This window comes from Pleurodeles waltl, chromosome 3_2, assembly GCF_031143425.1.
Source record: "Pleurodeles waltl isolate 20211129_DDA chromosome 3_2, aPleWal1.hap1.20221129, whole genome shotgun sequence".
Taxonomy (NCBI): domain Eukaryota; kingdom Metazoa; phylum Chordata; class Amphibia; order Caudata; family Salamandridae; genus Pleurodeles; species Pleurodeles waltl.
The window spans coordinates 41,731,565-41,743,666 of record NC_090441.1 but is presented as its reverse complement, the minus strand read 5'-3'; the positions used below and the strand labels follow the sequence as shown (position 1 = coordinate 41,743,666).

The 12,102-nt window shown below is 45.5% G+C and overlaps 1 protein-coding gene across 1 annotated transcript in view; it reads left to right on the top strand.

Moving 5' to 3' along the window:
- UBE2G1 (ubiquitin conjugating enzyme E2 G1) overlaps window positions 1-12,102 on the top strand; it is a 296,237-nt gene that overhangs the window by 272,976 nt on the left and 11,159 nt on the right. The window contains exons 4-5 of the mRNA XM_069226696.1: window positions 3,025-3,203; window positions 3,475-3,598. Coding sequence (XP_069082797.1) covers window positions 3,025-3,203; window positions 3,475-3,561 — 266 coding nt within the window. The 3' untranslated portion in view covers window positions 3,562-3,598. The remainder of the gene's footprint in view (window positions 1-3,024; window positions 3,204-3,474; window positions 3,599-12,102) is intronic.

Genomic DNA, 12,102 nt, shown 5'->3' with positions numbered 1-12,102 from the left:
GATCTCCTGTATGCCTTCTGCTGATACTACTCCTGCCTCAAGTTATCAAGAAGATTGGAGCCGACTGCATCCAAGTCACCGTAGTGGCCCGGGATTGGGCATGGAGAGAATGGTATCCCAAACTCCTGAGCATGAGCCTCCGTTTTCCAATCAGGCTGTCTCTTCGGGAGGGTTTCCTGTCACAGCAAAGCATGTCCCTGCACCCAACCTGTGTGTTCTCCACTTGCATGTGTGGACATTAAGTGGTGACAACTGATATTTTCAATCAGCCACCCAAAGTATGTGAAGCCAGGCGTCACTCAACAAACCCAAAGACTGTTTACCCCTGCCAAAGCGGCAAATGTGTGGCTTGGTATTAGGCCAAATTGATTGATTTTCTGTCTGCACCCTTATCTGAAGTTTTTTGTTTGGACTGTCCCTCGGCCAGCAGAGCTTGCTTTGGGCACAGAGTACCCTTCAGCCATCTATGCGTTCTTATCATTGCTGGGTCAACCTTCCCTGTTCAAGTCACCCAATGTGGCACCTTTCATGAAAGATTTACAGCCCATATCTCCCAACCTGCAGCTCTCGTCATGTTCCAATGGGATCTTAGTCTTAACCTTTTGTGTTCACCTGTCGATCTCATGCCCAGTTGCACACTGGATTGCTTACTATCAAAACAGATTTTCTAGTGGCTATTATCTCCACCAGAATTGTTAGTAAACCGCAAGTGCTCTTAGTCCACCCTTTGTATACCACTATACCACTTTCTTTCCAAACAAACTGGTCCTTAAGACCTGAGCCTCATTGGTCCCTAAGATTGTGACACCCTTTCACCTCGGCCAGAATATCACACTGCCGACCTTCTGTGCTCCACCTCACCTCTCCAAGAAATAGCAGAGACTCTACTGCCTGGACCCACAAAGAGCATTCTGTTTTGAGCACATAATAAATACATCTGAAATGATGACTAATGTATTTGTTGGGTTTGCTGGAGCAAAGAAAGGGAAAGCAGTACATAAGAGAACTATCTCCAGATGGGTTGTGCAAAATCTGCTCCACACAAGAAGTAATCCCTTGAGTGCTTGTGTGCTAACTCCACTAGAGCCAAAGCAGAAGCCACTGCGCCAGCTCATGGAGACCCAGTCCTGGACATCTGTCAGGCAGCCATGTGGGCATTGCACGTGTTTGTCAAACAATACTCTCTCGACAGTCCGGTACATCATGATACGCAGTTTGGCCGTTTAGTCCTCCAGGACTCTCTAGTCTTACCAGTTTGCTGACTCTCCTCTGGAGAAGTATTGCTTGGGTACCTATCCTAAGGTAAGGAACCTTCAGTTAGTCTATCAGATGAACAGGTTATTAACCTTCTGTAACAGCTTGTCTGGTTGAGACTGTCTAGCCGCAGATTCCTTACTGGCCCTCCATTCTTCCCTTTCTGCAAACTGATTTCTATTTTAAGAGGTCCTTGAGGACGTCACTTTGGCACACTGGTCACAATACCTCAATATAGCTCTGTGCTTCTGGTGTGAAAAGTAGTCACAAAACTAAGGTCAGTACACTGGGGGGGCACCTGTATAGGCACAGTGTGCACTCCACTTCTTGCGTGGATGACACCTATGACACCAACACAGAGCTGATCGACACCGCCTAGCTGTTCGCAGTAGGACTGCTTAGAAAAATGTTCGGAACGAATCTGACACCTAGGGGTTATTCTAAGTTAAGGAATCTGCAGCTAGGTAGAGTCTCTACCAGTTAAGGCGTTACCGAAGGTAAGTAACTTGTTATTTTCTTCTTGGATGTAAAAATGTCCCCGTCAGTGGCTTCTAAATAACCTTCAGAAGCTTCATGCCACTGTTCTCAGCTCAAAGGTGGAATACCGAGGGTGTCCATAAATGGAGGAGGTGCACCATTCCTATTCATATGAACACGAGGTGAGTTGCTATCCCAAAGGAAAATACAGGTAAAAGCAAATGCCAAAATGCTCACCTCATCCATGTAGACCAAGGCAGCAATGTGAGCCGAATATAAATGGTGCAATGTGTCCTTGTCACCAGTTGGTATGGCAAACCTGCACCATACCATACCACATGATTGAAAACACGAACAAATGTGGACTCAAGATAGTTTCCATCCAACAATCTTTCTATCGCAGATAGGCCTTTCGATGTGTTTGCCATCCCCAAGGTGGTATCCGAATAGACGCGGCCTAGTGTTTCTGCACACGGGAAGTCTATAGAAATTAGGCCTTGCATTGCAGCTGCTTTCACTGCGGCCCGCACCAACATCAGGGATGCTCCCCGATTCTAGATTCAATGCGGTTTATAGGTATGATCTCAGCCCACGAGACGCCACATGCCGAAAACCTCCCTGTATAGACTGACCCACCATTGGGGGCCAACCCACCAGCAGGTTTTAAAACACAGCCCTCAGCCGGTCTTCAGTAGGCCAGAACAGCACGGGAAGAAACATGGATGGGTACCCTGGTTGTAAATCAGCACCACGAAAACAAGACCAAGTAAGAGTTTATCGGTTTTAATCTGCATAACCAGCACTTACCTTTCTTATTTGTTTTCAAATGTTGCTTTATTGGGTTGTATTGACACGCCGGTTGTATGACTCCCTCCAGTCATGCTGTTTAGGTGGTGTTAATATTTCTGGCGAACGTCCATTGTTTTCCTTTGATTTAACCCCAGACCTAGTATTCTCCTAAAGCCGGTTCTCAACAACAGTTGCATTTGGAAGTAGGACTACAAACTCTCCGTCCTAGGGTTGTAGTCCTGGCTTTGCTACATTGATAAAGTTGCTGGAAAGGGTGGCTGGGAGGAAACTTTGACCTTTTTATTGAGGAGGCAATCGGGCTAAGATGAAGCAGTACATTGGAAGAGGGGCTCCTTTCCTACACTGCATGGCGCAATGGCATTCATAGCGCTTTTACGCTGTTTACACAGATGCTAGTACATTTTCTCATTCATGTTTACAGTAAAATGTATTCAGATCATGGCAAAACTGCTACTGTCAACACTGTTTTACATTTTTTTGCAGTCGATAAAAATGGCGATGTATGTATTTCTATTCTCCATGAGCCTGGTGAAGATAAATATGGCTATGAAAAACCTGAGGAGCGTTGGCTTCCCATACATACAGTTGAAACCATAATGATTAGTGTAATTTCAATGCTAGCAGATCCCAATGGTGACTCGCCGGCAAATGTTGATGCAGCGGTAAGTGTAGTCTTAAATTTTTAATATTCTATGTGCATCCGTTTTCTTATACTTGACGATTGTCACCAATCCTGGTTCCCTTCATATATTTAATAAAAACCACAATGACGTTTTTTTTATGCCCCTGTCGACAGCTCTCGCTGGAGGTATTTGAGTATGATTTTTGTTGCTTTTAAGAAGGATGAAAAACGTTTGGTGTTGTTTTTTTTTTGCACTTTTTTGCTAATTATGAGCTGTATTGGAATGCTAAAGAAATATTGCTTCTTTACAGAAAGAATGGCGGGAAGATCGACATGGAGAATTTAAAAGAAAAGTTGCACGTTGTGTAAGAAAAAGCCAAGAATCTGCTTTTGAGTGACCATAATTGAGCAATTAGTAGCTTCACTTTTTTCAGGGTAAGAATTAACGTTAAATATGATTCAACATAAAACAAAATTTTATTCCAGTTGAAATTATTGTGGGACAACAAGAAAGGAAACGAAGGCCTAATTTCATATGTCCTCCTTTACCCTTTCATATCTGATGTGACCTCTGTAAAGAGTTTTAAAATCCACTGTTCTACACGCAGCATTTTCACAATTCATAATGTGACCTTTTGATGTATTTATTTTCTGGTGCAGTTCGAGTGATTTGAATTGATTTAAGCTTTTGGGTAATGTTCTTTCTATTTAGTTTGGACGTACCTGCTAGAACAACTAATCCCCAAGCCAAGGCGTAGATAAGGCTCTGTACAGCAACCTGCATCGTTTGTTCAAGTAGCCTAATATATTACCAAAGTACTTCTTAGACTTGGGAAGAAGATCATCAAGCTGCTATCTGGCCACGAAGCGGCTGGAGACAGTAGATGAATACAAATACCTGGGAGTCGTCATAGATAAATGCTGATCATTTAATCCCCAGAAAAAGGCTCTGAAGAGAAAAGGCAGTGCACTGGACTTAACTTTTAAAACTCTAAAGAAAAGGGGGAGGCCTGGCCAAGCAAGATTGCTGACAGGTCTCCTTCCTAAGCAGCTCATCAGAGGTCCGGAAAACATCCTGTAAAATCCTACAATGTGCCACTATGTGGGTGAACCAACAGACTGTAATTTTGGACCGACGCAGTCACCCCTGGAGGGGTGAGAGACTTCAGCGTCTGGCAGGTCCGTGTCAACTGTAACTCACAGGCCCGCTGGGCCGTTGGCGCTCCAGAGGAGAGTCTAGTGTGTGGTGCTGCCAGCTGCCGTCCAATGGGGAGCTTTTCTGGTCCAGTGGATGATTTAGTGGTCCAGCCATGTTTGGTCTCCAGATAACCCCCCTCCCCCAAATAATCCTTTGCGAGGAGAGCTGCCATAGATGAGTGGGCTGCAACATGGGGAATCCAGTGGAGCGGAGTTGCCCCGCTTGGAGTTTGTTTCAGGGGATGTTCTGACTGCCTCGTTTTGGGTGGCTTTGAGGCTGTCTCATTCCTGGCGCAGGCTGTGGGGGCCCGTTGTTGTTGCTGGTGTGGGTCAGGAGACTCATCCCAGAGGAATGAGTGTGCTGGTGCCGGGGGTCTGCCTAGTGCCGCAGCACAGAGCCTCCCTCCTCCTCCTCCTCAGCCTAGGGAAAGTGCTGAGGATCAGACGGCACAGCTTGTGGGGGGCCAGCGCCTAGAACTGGTGGGCCTCCTGTGTCTGCTGCTCCTACTGGGGACAAGCGCAGAACTCTATGGAGTGCTCAGCTTCACACTAGAAAGTGACTGGGTCCTTGTCACTGGCTCCTGCCCTTTGCTGTTGATTTGGGGGATGGGGAGGGGAGGTCTTCCTTGGCTGGCAGTAGTCCTGCTAACATTAAGACAGAGCGCTTGGTGGTGCACAGGACTCTGCTGGAGCACTTGCCTTGCTTGGTCCGGGGTGGTGGGTAATCCTTGAGGCCGCACATGAGGGGGAGAGTAAGCAGTTCGGCCCCCACAGGGGAACACCATGGAGCAGTAGACCATCCAATTGCCTGCCTCGCAGCGGCAGACCCAACAGGGTGATGCCTATGGTGACCCAACATCGGATCCGCCATCTGAAGAGCCCTCTCTGGCAGACATCCTGATAGCCATTCAAGAGAAGAGGGGGTGGCGTCCCTGCGTGGCATTGGAGGGCAAAACTGAGACTGTGGCACTAGAGGTGAACCTCCTCCGTGCAGATCTACAGAAAACATGGGACAAGGTCCGGGTTCCTGTGAGGGGTCCATTGCTGAATTTCAGACTGAGGTGGCTTCACTCAAAAGGCAGCTGGCTGTAGTCACATCCAAAACTGGGACCCTGGAGGTCTGAGCGGGAGATGCAGAGGGGTGATATTGATGCAATAAAGTCCGCCTCCTGGGGTTCCCTGAGCGGGCTGATTTCAATAGGATGGAGAGCTCTTTTGAGCTCTGGATCCAGGACATGCTCAGACCTACTGGGTTGTCATTTTTTGTCTCATCGAAAGAACACGAGGTGTTGGTGGGCCCTCCAAGGCCATTGTGCCGTGCTTGGTGGTGCACAGGACTCTGCTGGAGCACCTGCCATGCTTGGTCTGGGAGCCAGTTGGAGTGGAGGGTGCTTAGCCCAGGAGTGTCTACTCTGGCCAAGTGGAGGAGGTGTGCGGGTGGTGGGTACCCTTGAGGCCTCCACATGGGGGGAGAGCAAGCAGTCAGTTCCCCACTGGGGGACACCATGGAGCAGTAGACCACCCAGGCACCTGCCTCTTAGCGGCAGACCCAACAGGGTGATCCCTATGGTGACCCAACATCGGATCCGCCATCTGAAAAGCCCTCTTGGGCAGACATCCTGACGGGCATTCAAGTGAAGAGGGGGTGGCGTCACTGCGTGGCATTGGAGGGCAAAACTGAGACACTGGCACTACAGGTGAACCTTCTTCGCGCAGATCGACAGAAAATATGGGACAAGGTCCGGGTTGCTGAGGGGTCCATTGCTGAATTTCAGACTAAAGTGGCTTCACTTAAAAGGCAGTTGGCTGTAGTCACATCCAAAACTGGGACCCTGGAGGTCTGAGCGGGAGATGTGGAGAGGTGATCATGATGCAAAAAAACGTCCGCCTCCTAGAGTTCCCTGAGCAGGCTGATTTCAATAGGATGGAGAGCTCTTTTGAGCTCTGGATCAGTACATACACAGACCTACTGGGTTGTCACTTTTTTTTGTCATCGAAAGAGAACACCAGGTGTTGGTGGGCCCTCCAAGGCCATTGTGCCACCAAGGGTCATCGTAGCTCATGTCCTGAACTATGAAGACAGACTATATCCTCTGTGCACCTTGTGATACTGGAGGGTATCCTACCAGGGGAGTGGATGGAGCTATGCAAGAGTGTACCCTGGACTTTACGTTGGTTTGTTTCATCACATGCTATTGATACAGCTTTGAACCTTTGCCAGGGGCACCAAGAAGGCCTTCATAAAAGTGGTGGTAAGCCATAGTTGTTGGGGGGGTGGGTTTAGGCTGTGGGCCCTGACAGCATCAAAAGAAATGAACGAGCAGTATGGTTTGTTATATTGTTTTGCCTGGGTTTTCTTCATTTGTCCTCTGTTACGAAGGTAGAGTTTGTTTTTCCAGTGCAGATACTGGTCTGGAATGTTGTTTCCTTCGGAGGGGATCCTTTGTTGGCTAGCTCCATGATGGCTGACTGTCAGGGGATTGAGGGACTACTTTAAGTGGTACAGGGTACACTTGTATCTCAGGCATAACAAGGTCCAGATTGCTTTCCTCCAGGAAACCTATTTTATGGGCAGTGAGCCCCAGAAATTAGGGAAATGGTGGAGAGGGCGGCTCTTCTTTGTGACTTTCTCCTCATGTGCCAGGGGCTGTCTGGATTGCGCCTGGGTGCCATTTCATCATACATAGAGCAGAAGGGATTTTGAAGGGCATCATCTGCTGCTCCAGGGCACACCAGATGGTAATGAGTTTGAACACATAGACGCACCTAATGTGGATGATGGGAAGTTTTGAAGAAATGCAGGAATTATTTGAGGGTGGTATGGAATCCCCCAGTAAACTGGGCAGGGACTTGAATTGTCCTCTCTGGTCATAGGGACCGGCACCTGCCGAAGCAGGGTGAGAAACCAGTAATGACAGGATCACACTCTATGGCTCTGCAGAATCTGGGGGGCCCACCCCTAAGAACCCAGCCTCTTATTGGCCACTACCCCTGCTTAATTCAGGTGTTAAGATCCTCTGTAAACTACTGGCTAGAAGGTAGGGAGGGTTATACAGGAACTGATACATGACGATCAGTGTGGGTTCATGCTGGCCTGCAGTGCGGCCTTCAACATCTTTAGGCTGATTTGTGTCCTGTAGGAGACTATGGAAGATGATAGGAAACTGGTGCTTGTATTGATAGACTTATCTAAAGCCTTCAATACTGATAGTTGGGCTACGGGGGATGGAATTCAGGCCTGTTTTTAGGGACTGGATGCAATTACTCCACACTGACCCTATGGTATGCATCCGAGTGGGAGGTGCAATTTTGAAGACTTGGACTGTAGAGAGGGTTACCTGTCAGGACTCTTCTTTCACCGCTTCTCTTTGCACTAGCCGTTGGATGTTGGACCTTTGGCACTATTATTGCATAAGGAGGTGGAACCCTGGAGTATTCTCTGTGGGCAGGTCCAACCATATCATCTCACTAACTGCAGACACTGCGCTTCTCTATATCCACTCACCTAACAAGGCGGTGCCTTTCCTGAAGAGGCTTCTGGCTGAGTTCTTTGTGGTATCCAGTTTGAAAGCTAATGTTCAGAAAACACTTATTTCCTATGAGGAGACTGGTGGGGACACCCGGTGAGCAGCTCCCAGACCTTAGGGATCTGCTGGGAAACGGAGAGCTTACTCTACTCGGGCATCATGGTTACACACACTGAGTACACCCACCACCATTTAAACATAGACAGGGTTCTAGGAGGGGTTCGGGGGGGTCAATTGGTTTCTAGAACAAATAGCTTAGGTACTCTCCCGGCCCTGACTACCGTTGTGATTTTCCACACTTTGACTGTCGCAACAACTTGGCAATCCAACTGGTTATTACATATTCAGCTAACCTAATGCTGTAAAGGACAGCGTAGCACTGCAGGCTGCTTAGATTGTATTTCAAGATGTTATCCTGTAGTTTACTTCACGGCAGGCACCTTAGTGCCCAACAAGTATCAAGGACCATTTAACATGAATTTTAAGTCTTGATATGCACTACCCTACACGTTGGCATATTTTTTACTCTTCGAATACTCAGCGAACCTGTTGCAATAAAGGAATGCTTAGATTGCAATCTAAGGTTTGATCTGTATGTTACTCAACGGCTGGCCCACTGTGACTTAAGTATTGGGGACCACTTAGCATGCACTTTATGGTTTGATATTACATTTACTGATGATATTCTTGCAATAGTTATACTGCATTCTTACCATTGAATTTGCTTCAAAATACATTGGTCAAGTTAAATCTGCAATGGCCTGACACTAGAATCTGAAATGCACCTCACAAACCGGTCTGCATCCTTACGCAATTTTCTTCTTCCAGCTGTAGCTTTTAATTTTTAAATTGATGAACGTTGCTATTGTAATTTTACTTGTTTTACATTTTTTTTTATTGTTGCAAAGGTTTTTATTAACCGAGCAATATCCATAAACTTGACATATTCTCCTAAAAGTGGCTAATGAATTTTACTCCATCTTGCAGTCTGAACTTGAATACATTGTAGAAATGTAATTTGCATTGACTTCACATTTGGCAGTGCTTGGCATCTTCATAGTGTGTGTCAGCTTTTATCCCATTTGTCATCTCTTGGGACACTTCTGTGTACCATTTCTCATTTGCCTGCCTGTTGGGCAATTCACATTGTAAATGCTTCTGCAGATATTGGTAACATCATGTGAAGTATTATCTAGGCTTTTCTTCGTGTATGTGTGGAGTATGGTTGCATCCTCTGTAATGGTGCACGTACTCAAAGTATGTTTTTTGTCAAATCTTATGTCTCCCACCCCTTGATCCTCCAATCTTAAAACACATTCTCGTAAGAAGTCAGAGGATTCTTTAAGACTACAGACTAGAAGTCCCTTCAAGGTTTCACTCTCAATGTAAAATAAAATACATTAAATGCATTAGAGTTGTCAGACAAAGTTTTAGATATGTTACTTTCGTGAAATATTTAGAAAAGTACCAAGCTTTTAACTGTGTATGGTCGGGGTGGAAGAAGCTAGCTATCATGCTTATCCCCTCATGACATTTTGTGTGGAAGGGAAGTTGCCCAAGACTCGACAAAATGGGTCTCTCAGCCTCTTCTCTACAGGAAATCAGGCACAGGTTTAAATCAAAGTGTTAGCTCTTGTAAGTCACCCAGTTGTAGTGTATCATATTAGGAGACATAAGTCTACCCCGCCTACAGATACCGAAGAAGATAGTCCAATTTCAGGGACTGTTCCCACACACCAGACCTCAAAGTCTGAAAGCACTTCAAACAAGATATAAAATAGGCTGTTCATAAATAATTATTGAAATTATCATTTTCACAAATAGTCAAAGTAGTTGCCTGCCACATTTCGTCAGCTTTTTTAAGTATCCTCTTTAACCAACGTAACTGATTTTCATAACCAGAGTATAAAAATCCCTTGTGATTCCATCTTTAAAGTTTATAAACTCATATTATCAGTTTAATACTTGCGCCAATTAACCGTAAAGCTTGTCTCTGAAAATAAGCCCTCTCCTTCTGTAGTAATGTCCCACTGAGGAAAACACAGATGGATGTAATGCTTCCAACAGTGTAAGCCCCTGGCTATCATTCGACGCACATTCCAGTCCATCGTTGTTGTCCACAGCGCCACTTCAGACTGACACTATGCAAATCAGCCTTGGTTCTGCTTTACTAAGAATAGGCTAACCCAAAATTCCATACCAGGTCAGATACACTCTGAATGGGAACACAAGTAACATCAGATCGGTGTTTGCCTAGTTAGGGCTCATCAGTGAGATATTGCTAAATTCCTGTTGACATTAACTCAGGCTATCCACTCAGCACTCTTTTGATTTTTTCTGAAATAAGCAACATATTGGAAAAAAGTGTCCCCTCTACCCCATTTAAAACTGAGGAGATATCTTAATAGTTCTTGTCTGTTGGTGCAATATAAAGGTCTGTAATAGAAGCAGCAAATATATCCAACAGCATGTTTAGCAATTCCCAGCTCAGTCAAAGGTTTTCTCTGTATTCAAAGCATTACTGCTCCATCTACAGATTTCTTCACTCTACAATAACCACATGCAACATCAGATTGCCCTAACTGTCACAATTTCCCTATGATCCTGGTGGATCATTAGGAGAGCCACACCCTCCACTAAATTTGGCTTGACTTTAGCCAGAATGTTGGTTTCACAATTGTGAAATGGCATCCATCCTGCCCTGAATTATTTCCAATAATTAATTCACCAAGTAGGGAATCAAAGTCTAAATATTCTAGATACAATTCTGCACTCTGTTCTTCTAAACTAGATGCTTTCCCTATTACATGCTGTTAATCGCTGGTCACTAAGGCCAGAATTCCACGCTCTCATTTAGTTTTACAAAAAGATTGTCCATACTTGCATTATGTTTTTCAGAGTTCCTGGCTTACATGTATTCCTACTACTTGCGTAATTGATTGTTCAGCCCATTGCTTGATTAAGCCTTCAGCTGAATCTGTGATCAGTTAGATAATGAGACACATCCATCTCACTGCTTCAGTATAATCTCTGTTGGAATTTCCTTTCTGGTTGGGCGGCATATTGAGACCCCAAGCCAATTGTAGCTTTTACTTCTTGGTGGTGCTGGTGTTACATTTAGGCCTCTTTACTGATGAATCCCTGCTTGTGTATTGGCTGTTTCTGACGAATCCTCTATATGCTGATTCCTCTGCTCTTGAAAACCTCCAGGAGCCATTCTGGATCCAGAAACTAACCGCTTCCCGCGGCGCCAGGTGTTATTGTGGTTCCAACTCTACTCTGGGACCTGCCCCAGACACATCATGAAAATGCTATGGCACTCGAGAATGACTAATATTTGTACTTGGACAACAGCGAGAAATTACTGGTAGTAGCATAGAGCAGTGAAGAGGTGGTCACAGGCTTGTAGAGACCAAGGCGAACCTGCATACCACCCTGAAGAGTGGGCCCAATGTAGTGGTTTTATGGCTAGAGATGAAGGATCTGAGTTGGATTTATCCTTAGCAGTTATGGGGCCTGAGGAGATTTCCCTGTTTGATGTTAATTGGAGGGGGAAAAGGAGTGTTTCTGTTCAATTGCCTAGACAGTCTGTAGCCACGAGCAAAGGACTCTGTGTAGGTTTTCATGCAGAACTGAGACTCCTTGATGGACTTATTTTTGTTTTCTTTAGGATATTACTGGTTATTGTGCTGTGGTGTGTTATTTGTTGGTGTGGGGCAAAAGGGGCCTAGTTTATGTGAGCGGTGTATAGGGCTGCAACACTTAGGATGCCAGTGCCTTGAGCTGATCAACAAATGTGTAGTGTTGAAGGTACATTTGCTATGCATTAATGGGCCCAACTCCCATGACAAAAGGTCAGAGGTCTAGCTAAAAAAGCAGGCAACATAGTGCTGCAGCCAACATCTTAGAAAAGGTGAGGCTGGTAAGTTCAAACCAAGACTGTATAGCTCTCAGTATCATGCCTCAGGATGTACTAAAAGTAGATTTCTTGTTTCCTCTGTGTTTCCGGTGCTATACTTCACTGTGGATAAATATGAGAGTTATGTGGCGATAAATTGGCATTTAGGGTGGACCTGCTGACAATTCCTGCCATTTATTCTGCCAACTAATCAAAATCAGATTCTGTACACCGGTATGAGGAAGCTTGCTGATTTTGCTCAGGTTAAGACCAAATAACAGATGGGAGCTAAAACAAAGATACTGATAGGACACAAC